The sequence below is a fragment of the Colletotrichum higginsianum genome, chromosome 8 (genome assembly GCF_001672515.1).
Source record: "Colletotrichum higginsianum IMI 349063 chromosome 8, whole genome shotgun sequence".
Lineage (NCBI taxonomy): Eukaryota > Fungi > Ascomycota > Sordariomycetes > Glomerellales > Glomerellaceae > Colletotrichum > Colletotrichum higginsianum.
In genome coordinates, this window is record NC_030960.1 from 3210392 (window position 1) to 3228418 (window position 18027).

The 18027-nt window shown below is 53.4% G+C and overlaps 6 protein-coding genes across 6 annotated transcripts; 3 read left to right on the forward strand and 3 right to left on the reverse strand.

Moving 5' to 3' along the window:
- Nucleotides 1-80: 80 nt before the first annotated feature.
- Nucleotides 81-1219, forward strand: CH63R_11917 (Nadh-ubiquinone oxidoreductase 39 kDa; the record flags this gene model as incomplete). Its single annotated transcript, XM_018306891.1, has 6 exons — nucleotides 81-112; nucleotides 202-370; nucleotides 461-577; nucleotides 644-761; nucleotides 849-920; nucleotides 987-1219. The coding sequence occupies 6 exons, from the start codon at nucleotides 81-83 to the stop codon at nucleotides 1217-1219; spliced, it is 741 nt and encodes a 246-aa protein (XP_018153732.1).
- A 420-nt stretch (nucleotides 1220-1639) lies between these two features.
- On the reverse strand, nucleotides 1640-3535 carry CH63R_11918 (Ubiquitin carboxyl-terminal hydrolase; the record flags this gene model as incomplete). Its single annotated transcript, XM_018306892.1, has 6 exons — nucleotides 1640-1776; nucleotides 1828-2026; nucleotides 2084-2871; nucleotides 2977-3087; nucleotides 3138-3374; nucleotides 3451-3535. The coding sequence occupies 6 exons, from the start codon at nucleotides 3533-3535 to the stop codon at nucleotides 1640-1642; spliced, it is 1557 nt and encodes a 518-aa protein (XP_018153733.1).
- Nucleotides 3536-4806: 1271 nt separating this feature from the next.
- On the forward strand, nucleotides 4807-5661 carry CH63R_11919 (Metallo-beta-lactamase superfamily protein; the record flags this gene model as incomplete). The annotated part of the gene is made up of 1 exon (XM_018306893.1): nucleotides 4807-5661. The coding sequence occupies one exon, from the start codon at nucleotides 4807-4809 to the stop codon at nucleotides 5659-5661; it is 855 nt and encodes a 284-aa protein (XP_018153734.1).
- A 3227-nt stretch (nucleotides 5662-8888) lies between these two features.
- CH63R_11920 (Integral membrane protein) lies at nucleotides 8889-11006 on the forward strand (the record flags this gene model as incomplete). The annotated part of the gene is made up of 5 exons (XM_018306894.1): nucleotides 8889-9144; nucleotides 9198-10045; nucleotides 10136-10327; nucleotides 10387-10779; nucleotides 10836-11006. 5 exons carry the CDS (start codon nucleotides 8889-8891, stop codon nucleotides 11004-11006), a joined length of 1860 nt encoding a protein of 619 aa, XP_018153735.1.
- A 776-nt stretch (nucleotides 11007-11782) lies between these two features.
- CH63R_11921 (uncharacterized protein) lies at nucleotides 11783-12145 on the reverse strand (the record flags this gene model as incomplete). Its single annotated transcript, XM_018306895.1, has 1 exon — nucleotides 11783-12145. One exon carries the CDS (start codon nucleotides 12143-12145, stop codon nucleotides 11783-11785), a length of 363 nt encoding a protein of 120 aa, XP_018153736.1.
- Nucleotides 12146-14407: 2262 nt separating this feature from the next.
- CH63R_11922 (Cbs domain containing protein) lies at nucleotides 14408-15992 on the reverse strand (the record flags this gene model as incomplete). Its single annotated transcript, XM_018306896.1, has 3 exons — nucleotides 14408-15053; nucleotides 15110-15576; nucleotides 15633-15992. 3 exons carry the CDS (start codon nucleotides 15990-15992, stop codon nucleotides 14408-14410), a joined length of 1473 nt encoding a protein of 490 aa, XP_018153737.1.
- Nucleotides 15993-18027: the final 2035 nt, after the last annotated feature.

Genomic DNA, 18027 nt, shown 5'->3' on the forward strand with positions numbered 1-18027 from the left:
GCCAATCGGTCACGAAAGGTTTGTCAAATTCAAGCCCACTCCATTCAAGAGGCCTGGGGCCTACTGACAGCTTCCCCAAGATGTCGAACTCGGACAGCGACGACGAGCCCATGTAAGTCGACCCTCTGTTAAGCTCGCTTTTGATGCTTCAAAATTTTCGCCCTTCCGCCGAATGCGGCAAAACTGATACATTTCGCACAGCACGCTCTCTTCCCACGCCCTCGCGGCGCTGGCCGAGTTCAACGCCGAGAAGGACGCCCGCCAGGCAAAGTTTGAGAGGCTCAAGGCACAGTGCGACGCCAACGCCGCCGGTGGACTGCCGCTGTCCATGGAGGCGTTCACCGAGGACTGGAACGAGTCTCAGTTTTGGGTACGAGTAACTTCTGACCCAGGAAGCCCGCGATTTATTGAGCACCGGGAGGAGACTGACTGGTGTCTGGGTTTTCTTTCGGGTTTTTAGTACTCCGATGACACGGCGAGGTTGCTGGCTGGGTACCTCCTTGAGGGCGCTGATGAATCCACCACCATCGGCATCGTGTCTGCGCCGAGCGCATTCATTGCTCTACGCAACCTCATGGTAAGACTTGGTTTCCCCATTCGACTGTTCGAGGCGAACATGGGGCGCTTCTGATCCGATGGGCAGAATGAACGAGACCCGAGTCTGGGACGGCCCAAGGTCGTCCTGCTGGAGCACGACACGCGCTTCAACGTCTTCCCCGAGTTCGTCTACTACGATTTCAAGACGCCATTCAAACTCCCAGGTAAGGCAGCCATGCAACTACTCAAAGAAAGAGAGATAGACTCCGTCCATTCTGGATGTCCAGGTTGTTAACATAAATGACATCAAGCCGAGCTCAAGGGTACCGTCGACCGTGTTATATGCGACCCGCCGTTTCTCAGCGAGGACTGCCAGACCAAAAGTAAGCAGACACCACGACATCATGAGTTGAAGCTTTCTCGTTTCTGACAGCAGACGACGCACACAGCTGCCATGACGGTCCGATGGTTGGGCAAGCCTGACGCGACCAACTCCAATAACCGTGTCATAGTCGTCACTGGCGAGAGGATGGCAACCCTCGTGAACAAGGTGTACAGGCCCCTCGGTGTCCGCACCGTCGACTGGGCGCCGACATTCGCACGGGGTCTGAGCAACGAGTTCTACTGCTACGCCAACTTTGAGTGCAAGGATTGGACCTGGCGGGAGGCGGCCATAAACTAACCGAATGATATTCCCACGCAATAGTAGACCAGATAATCGGAGGTTGTTTGTTTTACAGAACTCGACATAACCCGACATTGAAACTTGCATACGCTGTTTCCTCGCTGCTCTATACAATGTATTTCTTTAGTCTTCGCCACCGATGGGGATGATTATGTCCCTCCTGCGATGCGCGCCTACCGCCATCCAACACGGCGTTTTTGTTATTTTGCTTGCCCAAATCTCCCACCCGAGAGTGGGTGCAAGACGAGCGATTCTTTCCAACGCCGACAAGATGCTAGACCTGACACTCCTTGCTCCCGAACACCCGTTCTGTCCCCTGGACATACTTTTGGCGCTTACCAACGCCCTTCCCCAAATGGTATTAATCGTTACATGCTCGGCGTAAGAGGCGTGTCTATCCTTTGTGACGCTGGTTTACTACGAAAGGGAGCGGATAATGTAGAAGAGTAGGTATGGCTGGGCACTCAGTACGTCCGACTTGGGCGCCATCTCGACTTTGTGGTCATTGAACTTGAACCACTGGTCGCCTACTCGGCAGTACGAGACGTAGTGACCTGGTGGCCTCATTAGTCTTGTCCTCTTTCTCGGGCTGTCTCGCCACTTACCCGTGTCGATCTCGCCAACGTGAACCACAACACTAAGTAGGTCGTAGGTGCATGATCTTCCGAGCTCGAACGCGTCCTTGGGGTCCGCGCCTCTGCCCCTGGTTGTATATGGCAGCATATTGAGCTGCAGAGGAAAGTTGACAACTGTGTCGATCTTTGAGGGAGCGCGGTCATGTCGACCCTGCTTGTACTCGAAGCGCTAGAGCCACTGTTAGCAAGACCCGGGCGTTCGAAGTTGGCCTCGGACGGAGCTTACCTTCAGTTGAATGGCGAGCACGTTCGGCAGCCTCTTAATACTGGTGGCCCGCTTCGCCTGCTGCATCGAGCTGCAGTTGTGGCATCGGTACTCGCACTTGTCCGACTTGACATACTCCTCATCTAGGCACTCCTGGAGAGTCAAACTGGGCACCTTGGGACCACCCTTCTTCCTCTTGTGAGACAGGTTCTCCAGTCCAAGACTGAGATCCAAAAACGACTGCACCGCGTTGGTGACCCCTCCGCAGTTCTGACAGGTGGTAGAACTCTGTAGCTTGCCGTAGAACGTCTGGTGGATGATGCAATTGCACGTATGTTCGCTGCCAGTCTCGGGCCGCTTGCCGTCCCCGTTGCGCTCATGGAGCTCCTCGGCGAGGAACTGAAAGAATTCATGGGCATCCTGCTCCTTGGTGGTAACGAGGTTCTCGAACGCCTTCTTTTCAGATATCCAGAATCCAGAAAGAATACTCGCGGCTGTGAATCCATTAGTGTTCTCAACGGCGTAAAAGTCCTGGAACATGTCGTCCATGGCGCAGCTGAGGCAGTTAGTCAATGAGCAGTCGGTACTCTGGTGACCATCGCTGAGGTAGAAGTTGCGGAGCAAAGGATTGTGGAGGAAGCTCTGTAGGACCACGTTCTGGTAGCATGTTGCTCCAGCATTGTAGATACCACGCAGACCGTTTGCTTTGCAAGAGGCAGTGGTGGTGTTGTTGGAGATGAAGCCGGGGTTGCTTGCAGTACTGTCCTTGACACCATCAGAAAACATCTCATCATGTTTCCTCTTGCGACCTGCAAGGAGTATCAGCATTCGATTAGGCGACAGAAACACCCGAAAAATCTAGTGCAGGAAGCAGCCAGGGGTTGAAGCCAGCGCTTCATGGTAAAATGACTTACTCGAAAAAGTTCCCGTTCCCATCTTGCGGACACGAAGCTCTTCCAATGTGGGGTCCCAGACCAGGTCATCGCAGATCTGGCAATAAAGAGCACCGCTGCGTGAATCGACATCTTAGGTTGTCAACATATGCACATTGGTTTTTCCTTAAGGGGCGACATACAGAACCGATGCTGCTTCTTCGTGCCATGTTTTAGACGATCCTCCTCGTTGACAATTGTAGAGCATTGCAGGCAGAGGTAGTTGGATGTGAGGGAGGTCATGACCTGACCGTCAGAGTTCTTAGACGTCTGTGGTACAATGGGTGTCTGTTCAAAGATGTTCTTCAGGATCATCTTATAGTGGTGGACAGACTGGGTTGTGACCTCCTGAGACTGTGTGAAGAGCCGTTGGATGTGCTCTGTTCTGCTGTCAGCCCTGCACCTCGTATTGCTAGCCAGCTTGCCTCCTTAAAGGTTGCGTTGGACTCTACTGACCGCATCCAAAGACCGGTATTCCAGGAACTGGCGACTTGACCTTGGCGGTCTTTGGGGACATTGGTGTTGTCGGCCGGGCAGTCATCTTGAATTGGGTCCGATGGCGGTGTTCGATCGGGTGTGCTCTTTGCCCTTTCCCCTGCCTTCCCTCTGTCTTGGATATCTCGAATTACAAATCGGCCACTTTTACGTTGATCGTCAGGGAATGAATAGGTGGAAGTTGGAGATGGAAAAGGGTAATTTTGCAGCTTCCGAAGATAGGCAAAGGAAGGCGTCGATGATCGGCAACGGCTGCAGTCGGGAGAGCACAGCACGGCAGGAAACTGCGGTTCCAACCCGGGTCGATTGTCAGCCACTTGGTTTCGCGAGCAGCGAATAGATCAATTCGCAAAAACAGGACGAACCCGATCAATAAACAGCAGTTACTGGTCGCAGAACATGTACCGAGGGCGGCAGGTCGAAGCGTGCCGGGTCGGGGGGAGCAGGAGCAATTTCGCGTTGGCGATGTTGAAGCTCCTCCAGGTAAGTGGGCTTCAAATGGAGCCAGTCGAGTGTCGAGAAGATGCGGGCGTGTTGCCGCTTCAGACGCGCGAGGTTGAAGAACCCCGAGCTGGGGATGGAGACTGGGGAGGGAGAGGAGAGAGAATGGAGAGCGGTCTCGCGCTGTAGCAAATAGCAAACTAGCCGGCACGTCACGATCGATAGGCAGGTAGTAGGTAGGTACAATCTAGGAATCCAAGTATCTACGGACGATCCCTGGAAGATGCAAATGTTGGAGCTGGCGCCCGTGCACAGACAGGTTCGGTCGTGCCAGCGGCCAACAGGCAATAATTCCATGCTTATCGGCACCTGATCGGGGTGAGCTGCTTATCGATAAGGGGCTTCATCTTCCTGCCGATAGCCCCCGACGCCCCTGAAATCCATCTGTGTTCTAGTGGCCCAAATACTTTCTTAGTGGAGTTGCGCCGGGATTACCCACCCCTGACCCAGAGAACCAGACAGAGTGAGGTCACCTTCATCCCGATCCAATAGTCCTTGTTACCAGTCAACTCACTTTGCACTCACCAAGCTTTATCAGATTGCTGAGGTAAGCTCGTTTCTGAGCCTCGGCATCTTGGCCTCCTCATCCCCCTCGATTGCGTCTTCATCTAACCCCAACCTGCCCAGTTCAATAAATCTGGATTCTGCCTGCGCATCACCGCTATTCACAATCGCACGAGGATGATGCGGGTTTTTCCTCGAGGCGTTCTTCTCAAGTGCAATTCTAATACTGGTTTGTGACTAAGACAATTGCGTTGCTCAACCACTCGCGGAACCAGATATACCACCAGTTCAAACCCCATCAGCGATATCAAAATGGCCTCTACACTAGTGACGCTGCCCGAAGTGGAGCGTCTGAGTCCGGTCTGTATTCGCATTCTGGGGGGCAACCCGGGAAAGTTCACGCTGCAAGGCACCAACACATACTTGCTCGGGCGAGGCAGCCGCCGCATCCTGATCGACACCGGCGAGGGCATGCCATCATGGATTGCGGCTGTCAAATCCACCCTGGAACAGGAGAAGGCAAGCGTTGAGACAGTCCTGATCACCCACTGGCACCGGGATCATCAGGGTGGCATTCGGCAGCTGCTGGGGTTGTCTCCGGGCTCCAGGGTCTTCAAGAACCAACCCGAGGAGGGCCAATTAGACATCTCGGACGGTCAAAAGTTTACCGTTGACGGGGCCAGCCTTACGGCTGTCTTCACCCCGGGGCACACTGTGGATCACATGACCTTCGTTCTGGAGGAGGAGGACGCCATGTTCACGGCGGACAACGTCTTGGGCCAGGGGACGGCTGTGTTTGAGGACATGGCGACCTACCTCGACAGTCTTGAGAAGATGCGACACCTGTTCAAGGGGAGGGCGTACCCAGGCCACGGACCGGTTATCGATCATGGCCCATCCAAGATTCTCGAGTATATTAGACACCGGAAGGCTCGCGAAGAGCAGGTCATCCGCACGCTACAGATGGAGAGGCAGGACGAAGGGATCCAAGGTGCGACCAACGCCTGGACGCCCATGGAGCTCGTCAAGGTTATATACCATGACGTTCCGGAGGAGCTGCATATCCCGGCAAGCGGTGGAGTCATGCAGATTCTGGCCAAGCTCGCGAAGGAAGAAAGAGTAGTCGAGAGCAATGACAGATGGACGCTGAAAGCTCGATTGGCATAGGAGTGTGTATGGTCAGTCGGGTTGGGGCAACAAGAAGAGCGGACCTTGGCCAAGCCCTCGGGAGCATTGCGTCGTGGTATGGCTTGGAATAAGAGCGTTCACGGTGAGTGGGCTGTCGGAGGTTGAAGCAGCGCGACGGGAAATCGCACGCTCAGAAAGACTGTCGTATCATTGGACCCGGTCCTGCCCACAATGTGATGGAACACTTAAGAACGTGTAGCAGTAGAGGAGCTCCTCGTATGACAATATTAGTAAGTCTCTGGGCAAGATCGTGCGAATACGGGCCGAGTTTACACATGCATAATACCCAGTGTGCTGTTGGCCTGGCATGGCCAGACTGAGAAACGGGTAATGAGACTGCCAGGTCTCCGGAAGGTTCGGACGAGTGAATCTTGTGAGGAAGCGGAAGGGCAGGATGACGTCCTAAACCGGGACCCGCCGAGGTAAGGTTAGATACTGACTGAGATTGACTCTGTACGATGTACTCCTGCATGCTTGTCGTTTGTCACCAGGGCAAATTCGCAACTGCGCCGCTCATTTTCAGTAAGTACGATGTAGTGGCGGTAGAGAACCTCGAGGTTCAACCATCCATCTCCAATGCAGACTTCTACGCTAAAAGATGATGGATGGCGGCGTGGTCTGCAGCTATGGACCGAAAGCGGGATGGGTCATCGCCACAACGTGGCGCGCGGCCTGCTTCCGTTGTTGGACGGATTAGACGTAGGGTGTGCTGTGTCTAACGTAATCGATCCATTCTAAATATCCGGGAATCCCGTTGGGCCTCCGTGAAGTTAGTCACGGGTCAGCGACACGGAAGTCCATTGAGGCTCGCCATCGCAGTCATTGGAATTCCTACCGCAACAAAGTGGGAATGGGTTCGGCGTAGGTAAAGGGTTTGTAATCTATACTGCGTAGTGACTGGCTTTTCTTTTGCGGGGAAATCTTAACGTATTTTTTTTTCTTTTGCGAAGCAAAAAGTTGAACTGTGAACGGCGTCGCGCTCCCCGTGACCCGACAGTGGATCGGACTCCGACTTGACTCCGGGACACCTCGACGGCAGGCCGCGGGAAAAGAGGGGCTACCTGCACGGTCATGTCCTGCACGGGGGGGCATTGTACTTCAAAGTACTTATTTCAAAGTGGACCCCTACATAGGGAGGGATCGCGATTTTGATGGGAGGATCGGACGCGAGGATTGGTGTGGGCTTTGTTAGCACGCATGTGGCCTAATCAGTGGAGTCTTGGGATCCGTGGGGCTTAGTGTTTTTGTTTGGCTGCAAGTTGCTGTTTTGTTTCGTTTCCCTGAGATATAGTGTGCCAACGGCTTCGTGAACCATTACTAGAGTTCTGAGACGGACGTAGACGCGTTGTCTAGCACCTCGTGCAAAGGGTGATGGATGGTGTGTATTTGGGTACCTACATAGTAACGTAGGAATCACTGTACGGACACATTGTAGCCAACAAGTTACAAGCGGCATGGACTTCCGGTGTGAGTGGGCAGCGCGACTGGTTAGTTGCGAGCTTTACTGGGGATTCCCCTAAAAGTCCTTTCCTCTTTTCCCGCTCTTCGTTCACTGCGACTTGCGCCCCCCTGGCGGTGTGCTGGCTCGCATTACACCATCGCTTACGAGCCTCAACTTACAAGACACCTCGTGATCGCCCAACGGCCTCTTCGCATTAGGCTCGGCCAGATTCTGTAGGCCAGGCGACCATCAAGGGGTTGGGCCAAAGTCGAAAGCTGATGAAGCAGAAAGCTGTATGTCGTCAGAAGAGCGGCTAACGGGGTAAGCAGCTCTTCCCATAGCAGCCGGCACCGGGTTCTTAATTACTAACGGCATTCCGCCCTCCGAGGCTTTCCTTACAGAATCCTTGCGCTTTCTTTAACTCGCGCGCCCTCCTATGGCTACGTGGGGAAGTAGACGGTGGAGGTTGTAGGCTGGAGGAAGCGCTAGAAGCACATGGACGGAATGAGGAACCGTCCCAAGTAAGGATTGTGGTGAGATTTTTACATGGACAGGGCAACGTTGATTTGGGTATCTACAAATGCGACGAAGCCTCCCTCCCTCTTTGTGCTGGTCTATCATGTGCTCTCTCCCCATCAGGCAGCCGTCAGGGCTGCCAAAGTGATTCGACTCCAGTGGCTAGATCGTTCTCTTACTTATGCATGATCCAGCGCACATTTGCCGGTGCAAAACAGCTGCAGTGTTTTGAGAGTGGGTGAGAAAGAGAGATGAAAAAGAGTGATGCCGAGACGGGGATGCTGATTACAGTACCAATTCTAATTGCGCCGCACTGGTCTTTCGAATATCCCCCTCTTCCATTCAAAATGTCACAGGGTTCGATGGCGTCACAGCTGCTGCCACAGCTGCAGCCTTAGATTATACATAGCTGCACCTAGGTACCTGGGTAGTTAGATAGATGATGTACTTATGCAGTACATGTACACTACACAGTGTGTCCATCGGGATCTGCGATGCATGCTCCACAACAGGTAGGGAAAGAACATAATCGACTGAGGAATATTGAGGAATGAAGCTCTCGTCTGCTTGCTGCGGTTTTGACTCACTCCCCTTGGCGGACCTTTCCTTTCTTTGTATATCACGCGTGGATGACTGACTCCCTTTCGGAACTCTCGGGTTCAGCATCTTGCGCCATTCTGGTTGGCTCTCCCATCTCCACGCGACCCTAGTACTACACCTACTTTCTTGCCCTCACCTTGATTCGCAGTGACATGTGCACTCTTTTTTTTTTGCTTCTCTCCTTTTTCCTTTTTTCTTTTGCCAGGAACCTCCGGGTACACGTCGGGGGCTTCGCCTCCACGGAGCTGTCCTTGACGTACCCTCTCGTCGTGGCCTTGTACCGCCCCAAGCATCTCGGTTGCAAAGGACATCTCTCGGCCTCCGCGCTCATGGCTGACGCCAGCGCAGCTTCCAATCTTTTCTGTTGGAGCCCTCCACTCGCCGATGACCATATGTATCCAGCACTCGCTGGGTGCCGGGACATCATGAACTTCACCCTCCCTCCTTTTCTTTTTCTGCCTGTACAGTTTCGGAAAAGTCATTCCTACGTGCCACGCCCTAATCACCATCTGCTGGACACCTAAAAAGAACTTAGACAAGATCGCAGCCCTTCTTGCGCCCTCTTCGAATCTGTCGCTAGTTAACGGTCACCGTGCACCATAACAGCAACATCCTTATTTGGCAATTCTCGGTCTTGAAAAGGCCCCAGATGAACCTAGGAATCAAGCAGCTTGTCGTTGTCGTGGCATTGGGCATCGTGCCACTGGCTCTTGCCCATAGTGCTCAAGAAGATGGTGCAAACATCATGAACATGGACATGGACACGTCCCGCGGCGCAGACGAGCCCAACAAGCCCGATACCGACAGTTACCCGCCCACATACTTTGCGCTCGCCGACCATGCGGGAGTCATGTACGCGCATATTGGCACAATGGTGCTCGCCTGGGTCTTTGTCCTTCCAGTTGGTAAGCTTGCCAAGATGCCGAGGCTGCCGCAACGACTTACACGCCATTCACAGCTGTTATGCTCTCAATCGCACGGTCGAGGTATACGCTTGCACTTCAGTTTGTCTTCCTCGCCGTGAATGCTCTCGGCGTGCTTCTGGGGATGGTTTACAACGCCGCCACCCCCGATCTATATCCCAACAACGCCCATCACAAGCTGGGCTGGCTGGTGACCTGGATCGTTTCGGTGCAGGTTCTGATTGGCTTCCTGGGAATGGCCGCCGGCGTCTTGAAGGGCGAATCCCCTGGAGAATACGATCATAACGAGTGCCAGTCCTTCATCCCCATTTCCACCACCGCCATGGCCGAGCACCACCGCATCCACGGGTCGCCGTTCGCCAGCGAGTACCGCCTCTCCAATGACAGCGGCCAGGGCACCGAGCCTTGTACAGAGTCGCTGCGAAGCCACTCCCGCTCCTCGTCGTCCAACGAAGCATCCCCGCGCATTTCGGGCGATCATCAGAAAGAGTTTATCGAGGATGACCAAGATCACGAGGACGGCCCTTCCATGCCCATGCCGAGCAGCAGTAGCAACCAGAAGAAGGCGAACACGATCCTTGCCAAGGTCGCAGCCAAGATTTCGTTGCGTGTGTGGAGGGGTCTGTTGTATATATACAACCTTGTTGACAGGATCGTTCTGCCCTTAGGCTCCATCACGTTGTGTCTGGGCATCGTAGCGTACGGGCGTTTCTTCGTAAGTGACAAGAACCTGAATACACCGGTGGAACCCAAGGCTGACTTATCCCAGGAGGGCAACGGCATCTTCAGCGGTCTGGCGCATTGGGTCAAGGGCGGCATTTTCTTCTGGCTTGGTCTGTTGACTTTGGGCCGCTGGACTGGCAGCTTCGGCGAAATAGGATGGGTGAGTTTTGCGCATTGTTTGCGGTCTACCTAATTGTCGTCGGCCGTGGCTGTGGGCGGACCCGGTTTGCTGACTGCTGTCTCTCGGCAGGCGTGGAATGTTCGGCCGAAGCGTGACGACAGTAAGTGGCGGCCTTCGGCCGAGTTTGTCGAGAGCGCCCTCATCTTTGTTTACGGCTCGACAAACATCTTTCTCGAGCACCTCGGCAACTGGGGAGGGGAATACAGCGCGCAGGATCTGGAGCACATCTCTATCACCGTGCTGTTTATTGGTGGTGGATTGGTACGTTTCTGATTTGGCCAAGTTGCGTTTCGGGAAACTGGGCTAATCCGGGCAAACAGGTCGGCATGCTCATTGAGTCGAGTCGCGTTCGAGATTTCCTGAATACCTCGGTCATCGACGCCGCTGCGGTCGCCCCTGAGCGAACCTATGATGACGAGGAGCGGAACACGCTCCAGCCGCCGAGGCAATACAGCTTCTCTATCAACCCTATTCCGGCGTTAGTGATTCTTCTCCTGGGATTCATGATGAGCTCGCATACGCAACACTCGATGACTTCGAGCATGGTTCACAAGCAATGGGGCAACCTGCTCACCGGTGCTTCTTTCGCCCGTGGCTTCACCTATGTCATCATGTATCTGAAGCCACCCACTTCGGTCTTGCCATCCCGGCCCCCTACCGAACTTCTCGCTGCTTTTGGCCTGATATCAGGAGGCATCATCTTCATGGCCAGTGTAAGTTTCACCCCCGCTACATGTGACATCCCGATCAACATCTCATTACTAGGTAGGCCAGCGACACCATCCAGGGCATGGAACACTATAACCTGGATGCCATGTTTATGTACACGGTGACTATGGGTCTCGTTGGGCTCTTAATGGCCTGGGAGATAATCGTTCTGGCCATCAAGGGCTGGGCGGTCCGCAAGGAGGCCGGGCGGTTGATGTACCGGCGTGCCTGAACGAGAGTCGCAAGGAGAGCGATTCCCGGTTTGTTGGGCATCTCCGATAATGCGATGAGGTAGGACGTATGTTCGTGTGTAGAGAACATTATGGGAACGGCGCAGTCATGAAGGCACGAGAAACGAAGGCGATACGCGGCATTTGCCGGCACCAAACGGGGACGCGGTTTCTTTCTCGAGTCCCTAACATTAATTACCGATAGAGATAGATACCCTTATAACTCCACCCAACGACTGTTGGAAGGCCGTTTTAATGACGATTTATTTTTTAAGTACTTGGCCGCATGGAACCGAGTGGATATAGATTTGGCGAAAAGAGCGTTTTTATTCCTTTGTTTCTTTACGCCCATGACCATGGTTTCTCGTTGCCTCGCCAAAAACCTGTCGATCGTCTCTTTGCCCTCGCCTTTGGCTCTGGTTGTGATCGACGACATATGACTGGGACCTGCGCTTGAAGAGCACCCAACCCTCGGGACCTCTCATAGCCTTGTGCAGCCGCTTGTTTCAATGATAGGTAGCGCCTTTCGTCGGCGGATCTCTTCGGCTCTTCATTGTTTTGAAAGTCGCGACGATAAGCTTATGGCTGTGGCTCCCCCAGGAACCTACCATATCGTCTCTCGGCCCCCGTCCACTAAATCGAGGTCATCTTATGACCGGAGTGCGGTTTTCTGAAGCTCTCCGACCCGGACTCATCCTCGCCAAAGAATGCACTGAGAAGCTCCCGGTGCGGAGCCCGTCCTCAATTCGCAGACTCAAATGATGAGACCCGGTGGAACTCAACCGGATGTCCTCTTCTTATTCTTGGTCTTGTCCTTCTTCTCCTTCTTCCCGCCCGTGGGGTCCTTCTCCCCCTCCTCGATTCTCCCAGTCACCGTCTCCGTCATTTCCACATCCTCATCCTCCGCGGCCACGGCTGTGGCAGAAGCAGGGGTAACAGCGGCAGGTCTAGCAACGCGCTCCTGGTCCCGGCCCGAGTAAAGCGCCGTTCCCTGCTGCAGGGCGTGAACGAGGAAGGGCACCGAGTCAGCTTTGAAGTCGTCGGCCTCGCGGACCTTGTCGAGGTCTTCGGCGAATTCCTGGGTCGTCCGCTGAAGGTAAAAGGCGTTGAATTCCTGGGATGCGGCGGTGGCGGTGGCCATTGTAGTGGATATGCAGTCTCCTTCCCCTTCCCCTTGTTTTTGGTTGTGGACTCGAACAAGAATGCTTGGAGACGAATTTTGAGTGCGGATAAAAAGGGATTTCTTTTATCAAGATTGGGTTGAGGTGAGCATAAGCGACAAGGTAGGATTTAGCAAGTGAGATGACCTCTAAGTAAGATCCCGACAGGTGAAAGTTTTACTTACAGTGCCGAGAGACAGTGTGAGACTGATTTCGCACGAACATGATTTCCACGCACCGTTCTTGATATTATTTTTGGTTGCGCTGCAGTAGCCTCCCCTTCAGCCAAAACTGTCATCAAAACAGACAACGGAACTTAGTAAGTGAGTGAGCGACTGAGACCTCCATGACTGAGTCGGTAGATGCTAGCACTAGCAAGCGTATGTCAAGGTGTTTGTACTACCCAGCAAACGTATCTTTCCAGGGAGACAGAAGATAAAAGAAGAAAGAAAGGGCTCGGTTTGATTAGTATCAGGAATGCTTGCTGTTTTCTGGGTAGGAGACTATGTCAAGATCTTGGAAGGATAAGGAGTAAAAGTAAGCAGGCAGAGAGTGCGTAGGGCTAAGAAGTTGACAAAAAGTCGTCAATGTTTATAGATGTCTGGATTACTCCCTTCGATTACAAGACATTAGCTCACAGGTCCATACCAAGACACAGCATACATCGCAGCCCATCAACCGGCAATATTTTGCCCACTAGCTGACATGAAACTCAAGATACCCGCCTTTTCTCTCCTCGTCAGCCTCGTCGTTTCCCAGGGCCTCTCCCTTCTACCCGCCTGCGCGGTATGTGATGCCCAGGTCTCCCCAAGACCCAAACCTCGCTTCCGTCAAGATGGTGAAAGGACGTTGAGCTGACGAGCTGTTATACTTGCAGCGCCCCTGTTTCGTCGACAACTTCCCCGTCTCCGGCCGTGCCTCAGAAATTGACTTCGCCTGCATCTGCGCGTCATTCCCCCTTCTTGCCAAGGTAGCATCGGCCTCGGCACCTTGTTTTTGACATTGAGGTGATGTATTTCCGATGTGTACAACTACGCCGTGTCTCTTTGCGTCTTGGGGGCTTGCCAGACCGCTGATATGTGAGTAAAATAGTCCTTCTTGCTGCCGGGCTTTCGGAAGTACGATGCATGGCATGGAGAAGAGTTTCGATGACTGGTGTTTGGCGCCAATAGTCTCGCCGCTCTCGAATGAGCTACCAACATCTGCAACACCCCTGGTGTTCCCATTTGAAGTGAAATGAGGCAAGGAAACAGCCCATTGTGATCGAGGATGGGTTAGACACGTGGATTTAGGGGAACAAGGAAAACCAGGTTCGTAGCATGTACATACGAACACAGTAGCTGGGTGTATTATGTTATCAATGAAATCTCCACCGGTGTTTTGTTTAATAATGACTTCATAAATCGAGCTGTTTCGTGGACGGAGAACTCAACACCGCGCTTGTCATCACTCGTGCGTGCGTTTGAACACAACTGGAACACCATCGTGGCCATGGACCATCTGGGAACTCAAAATGTGTGCCTCAATTGCCAATACCCTGGGAAAAGGACGACGAGGAATCCAAGCAACTCCAGGGGAGTAACGATGCCTTCACGCCTTCACCTCGCGCACAGTCTCGTCACGCCAGGGAACGATGACGGCAAGTGAGAGGGTAAGCACATTCAAGAAGACAACGTGTCTGCGTCGACTTGATCGTCTAAATAAGGGCCGTGTGGAACAAAGAGGCAGAGATTACATGGAAACATGGCTTCGGGTGAGTTTAGATTTGGGGCGTGCTTTTGGGTTGCCTTCCTACCCCTCTCTAATTGTCGTATGAGCAACGAAGCGAAGTGACTTGCTACTAGCCTCTGAAAAGAGAACTGTGCTGCAGGGCGACCACAGAACAACAATTGCATACATGCCTAATTAGGATCATTCCTGCCCCCCCTACAAACAAGCCGTTCAAGAAAAGTGGTTCAAGCAGTTGCTCCCAAGAGCACAACCGTCATACTACAAAGTTTCATCCCATGTGTCACGGGTGAACGGTATGATGGTACCACTATGGATCACATGTATTGAGGGGGTGCCATTGATTGATGGCCTGCCTCCCTGATCCGGACTTTAATCTGAAGTCCCAGCCATCTGTCTAATAAGGAAAAAGCATAAACTTTGGCAAAATCATGCTTCTGTCAACGTATCCCCATGCGACGAACCTACGAGCAACGCCAGTCACCATGAAGCTCCTTAGACTAGTCAATGCTGGTTTACCGACGCAGATCAAGGCTTGCTCTGGACGAATCAAGACTGGGGCGCATGGAGCTGCTCGAGCTTCTGCGACGGCGCGCACGCTGTTCACCCGGATCCGAAGGTCGTAGTCCCGACGACTTTGCAAACATGTTGAGAATATCCGTCAACGAAATCACAGCGGTCAAACGACCGGAGAGATGAGCGCCAGGCATGGCTGCAGCAGGCACGGCGGTGTGTGTCTGTGTAGGAAGAGGCGACTGCGGCGCCGAGCCAGATCCTGGCACTAGCACCGTTGACGGTGTCGGGGCGAGCAAAGGAGTCGCAGGTGCGGACGGGGACGGGGATGCCGATTCGACAACCCACATACGGTGAGACTGGGTGGCCACCAGCTTTGCAACGGTGTGCGCCAACGTCGAGTATGGGTTCACGTAGAAAACAGGGAACGAGTCGCGGCCGTGTTCGACGCCGCGCTCGCTGAGGATGACGGAGATGAAGTGCATGCAGGACGATTGTAGCAGAGGCGCGTCGGCGGCGTTGGTCAGGTGCTTGACGTCTACAGTGGAGATGTTTCCTACGACATTATTGCCGTTGTCGATGACAGCAACGCTCGTCAGACCCTCGGCGTTCATCAGTGCCAGCGCGTCTCCCAAGGAGCTGTCCGAGCTGCAAAATGTTAGCCATGGCCCCGCAAAGCCAGCTTTTTCTTCTTGTTTTCTTACTTGACAGCAACAATCTGCTGTGTTCCAATGCCGAGGTCTCTCAAGGTCACGGGGTACAGTCTATCAATGGCAGGAAAGTTGATGCCTTCGTTCCAGAAGAATTCGATGACCTTCAGCTGACTGAGAATACCGATCACATCGCCCGTTGGGCTGGTGACTAGCACGCGATGGATACCACTGCCGAACACTTCGATGGCCCGTTCCAATGTCTCGTCGAAGGGCAGAGTAATAAGCGACTCTTTGCGGCAAAGAGGCTGAATATCACGCAGGGCAATGCGGGCGCCATCGCGAGCCTTGTTCACGATCTCGTCGTAGAGCGGGACCTGCTCCTCTTCTGGCTTTGCTAGCCCGACAACGATCAGCAGGTAGGTGTTGAGGTCATTATAGTCGAAGGTCGAGACGGCGATCTTGGCTGTGTCGTTTTCTCGGATGAGGACGACGTTCGACGGGCTATGCTTGACCAGGGTCTGGCGAAGTGTCAGAAAGAGTCTACAAAGAACTGCACAGACGTTGAGCCACATACCATGGATGCTTCTTCGACGCTAGTGTCGAGGGTGGCCCATTTGAAGTCATCCTGGGCGACGAGTTCGTTGACGGAAACATCACGCCAGTCGCGGCCGGCGAAGCGCGGGTTTGCATGCTTACTAGCAGCAGGTGGATGGTTAAGGAGCTCCTGGACAGCAGATTGGGTGAAGGATGGGTGACGCTGGGCGCGAGGGGAGCCAGGTGCGTTCCTCAGGTTCTCGGCGAAGCTCTGGCGGTGTGCATGGACGTGGGTTGTCTTGTGCAGGCTCGTCTGGGAAGGAGTTCGCTGAGGGACTATAGGAGGCGAAGTGGCGATGGCTTCGTCGTTGTGCGATCCGGGCGCTGTTGTTGTTTCCATTGTTCTATTCGGTGGTGTTCCTTCGGCCCAGACCCGTGTTGTCTTCGTCGGAGCAGTCTGATAAAGACAGGATGAGGCGTGACCGTTCCTTGCTTGTGCGTCTGTAGTCTTCTTGCTACAACTCCTTGCAAAAGCGGCCAATTCTGTTTCGTCTTTCAATCAGCCCTTGCTTCGTTGGGTCACTTGTCCGTGCTGGAATATGGAGGTGGCTGAGTGGATAGATAGATGTTGGCGAGGTGCCAAGCATGGAAGAGGTCGACGGTCGGCTGATTGCGCCCGAGAGGCACGGCTGCCCAGGACAGAGCAGAGGGTACTGCAGCTGAACCGCCTTACGTAGACGGAATGCTATGGATCGCAATTGAGGGGCTCCGGTGACAGCGGCAGGGGATGCGAATATGGTGGCATGGGCTTCTGAACAACCTCGGTGTGCCGCGGGCAATGCTGTCATTGGCCGGTAGTTGCCTCGACTCGTGCAAAGGAAAGCTAATAGAGCGGCCAGATGTCTTGATGGAACAAAAAGGACGGGACAGGGGGCTGAATCAGTTATCAAGGGTCGAAAGTGAACTCTTAAACGACATCAACCCAAACCGCAACGACAGACCTGGGGCAGAAAGGTGGACGGCGGGTGGGTACCGAGGGTGCTGAGAGGTACCCCGTGGTTGCAAAGGAGCAGCACCAAGAGGAGGGCCAAACTCGTGGTATTGGTCATACCGGAACGTTGAAATGTCGCCGATGCCACCAACATAGCCTGTATTGAAGCTAGGAGGTGAAGGGAGGGGAGGAGGAGGGGTGCCGGACAGGCTGCTCATTAGGCCCGGAAGGATACCTTACCCCTCATTTGACAGCTCCAGGCCCTAATTGGTTCTTTTTCTCGCCGCTGACTCCGCTCCCTTTTTCTTCCCCGACCAGAGCGGTGCATCGACGGTGGTGCACCCTCCTTCCCACTGGCTGCAAGTATCCCGTATTGCTGCATAGACTGTGTATGTAGTTACTTAGCTCGATAGGTCGACGAAGGATTTGTCCTGATCGACGCCTCGCCGTTGACCGACAGCAAGCACCGGCACTCATTTGATTAGCCCGTTTTCGAACCTTAAGTGAGCGAGTGGTGTTGTTTCATTGCGAACATTGTACTCTGTATGTGTGCCCGAATTTGCAGGATCCTGTAGCTAAATGCCTTCGTTTTCCCTTACCTGGAGCTATATCAAAAGCAGAGATTGCACCTCGTATCTAGCCGGGCAGAGCCCAGGGGTTTGCAGCCTCGCCGGCTGTTTCTGCCGGTTGAGTTTGCTGTGTATGCTGTGTGTGTCCCTTGATTGAAAAACGCGTCTCAAGGTCAGGGAGGACGGAAGATCGAGCAGGGGAAACAACAAAATGCTTTGTCTGGGATTTGGCTTCAGGCCGGTGCCCGGGGTATGGAGCTTCAGCAAGACTGCAAGGGATCTTTGATGGGGAGCTCCTTGTCCGGCGAGCCTCTTGTCTTCATGCATTGTGACATTTGCATAGTGGAGCTTGTCATTGAGATTTTCCTTTTTCTGACACTGTTTTCTTTTTCATTCTCTATAAGTTCCCTCATTTATCCCTCCCATCCCTTTTCTGGGTTAATGGGCCATTGAAACTCTGACGGAATGATCTAATTTGACCACTGGAGATTTGATGGTCGATTCGGCCTTTTTTTTTTTTTTTTTTTTTTTTTTTTTTTTTTTTTTTGCCGATGGCAGATGGGCTTTTGGTGGTTGGCATCTGTGCTACGCTTCTGGCCTGTCGTGGCAAGCAATCTGACGATAACAAAGACGCCGCATGCGGGACATAACCTCAGGAATAGGGAACATATCCGCAGGAGAGTTAGATACGTCTCGACTTCTCTTGATTGGTGATGCCTGATGAAAACCACCGGAAGACGGGAGGCGAGGCGGCTGATGTGCTCGTCTTCCATCCAAAGAGGTAGATGTTAGGATCATGGTGTATCATCTAGCAGTAGAGCAGCTTGGGTCACATAGTAGATACCAAGCCAGCCAAATATCAAACTATCCGTGGT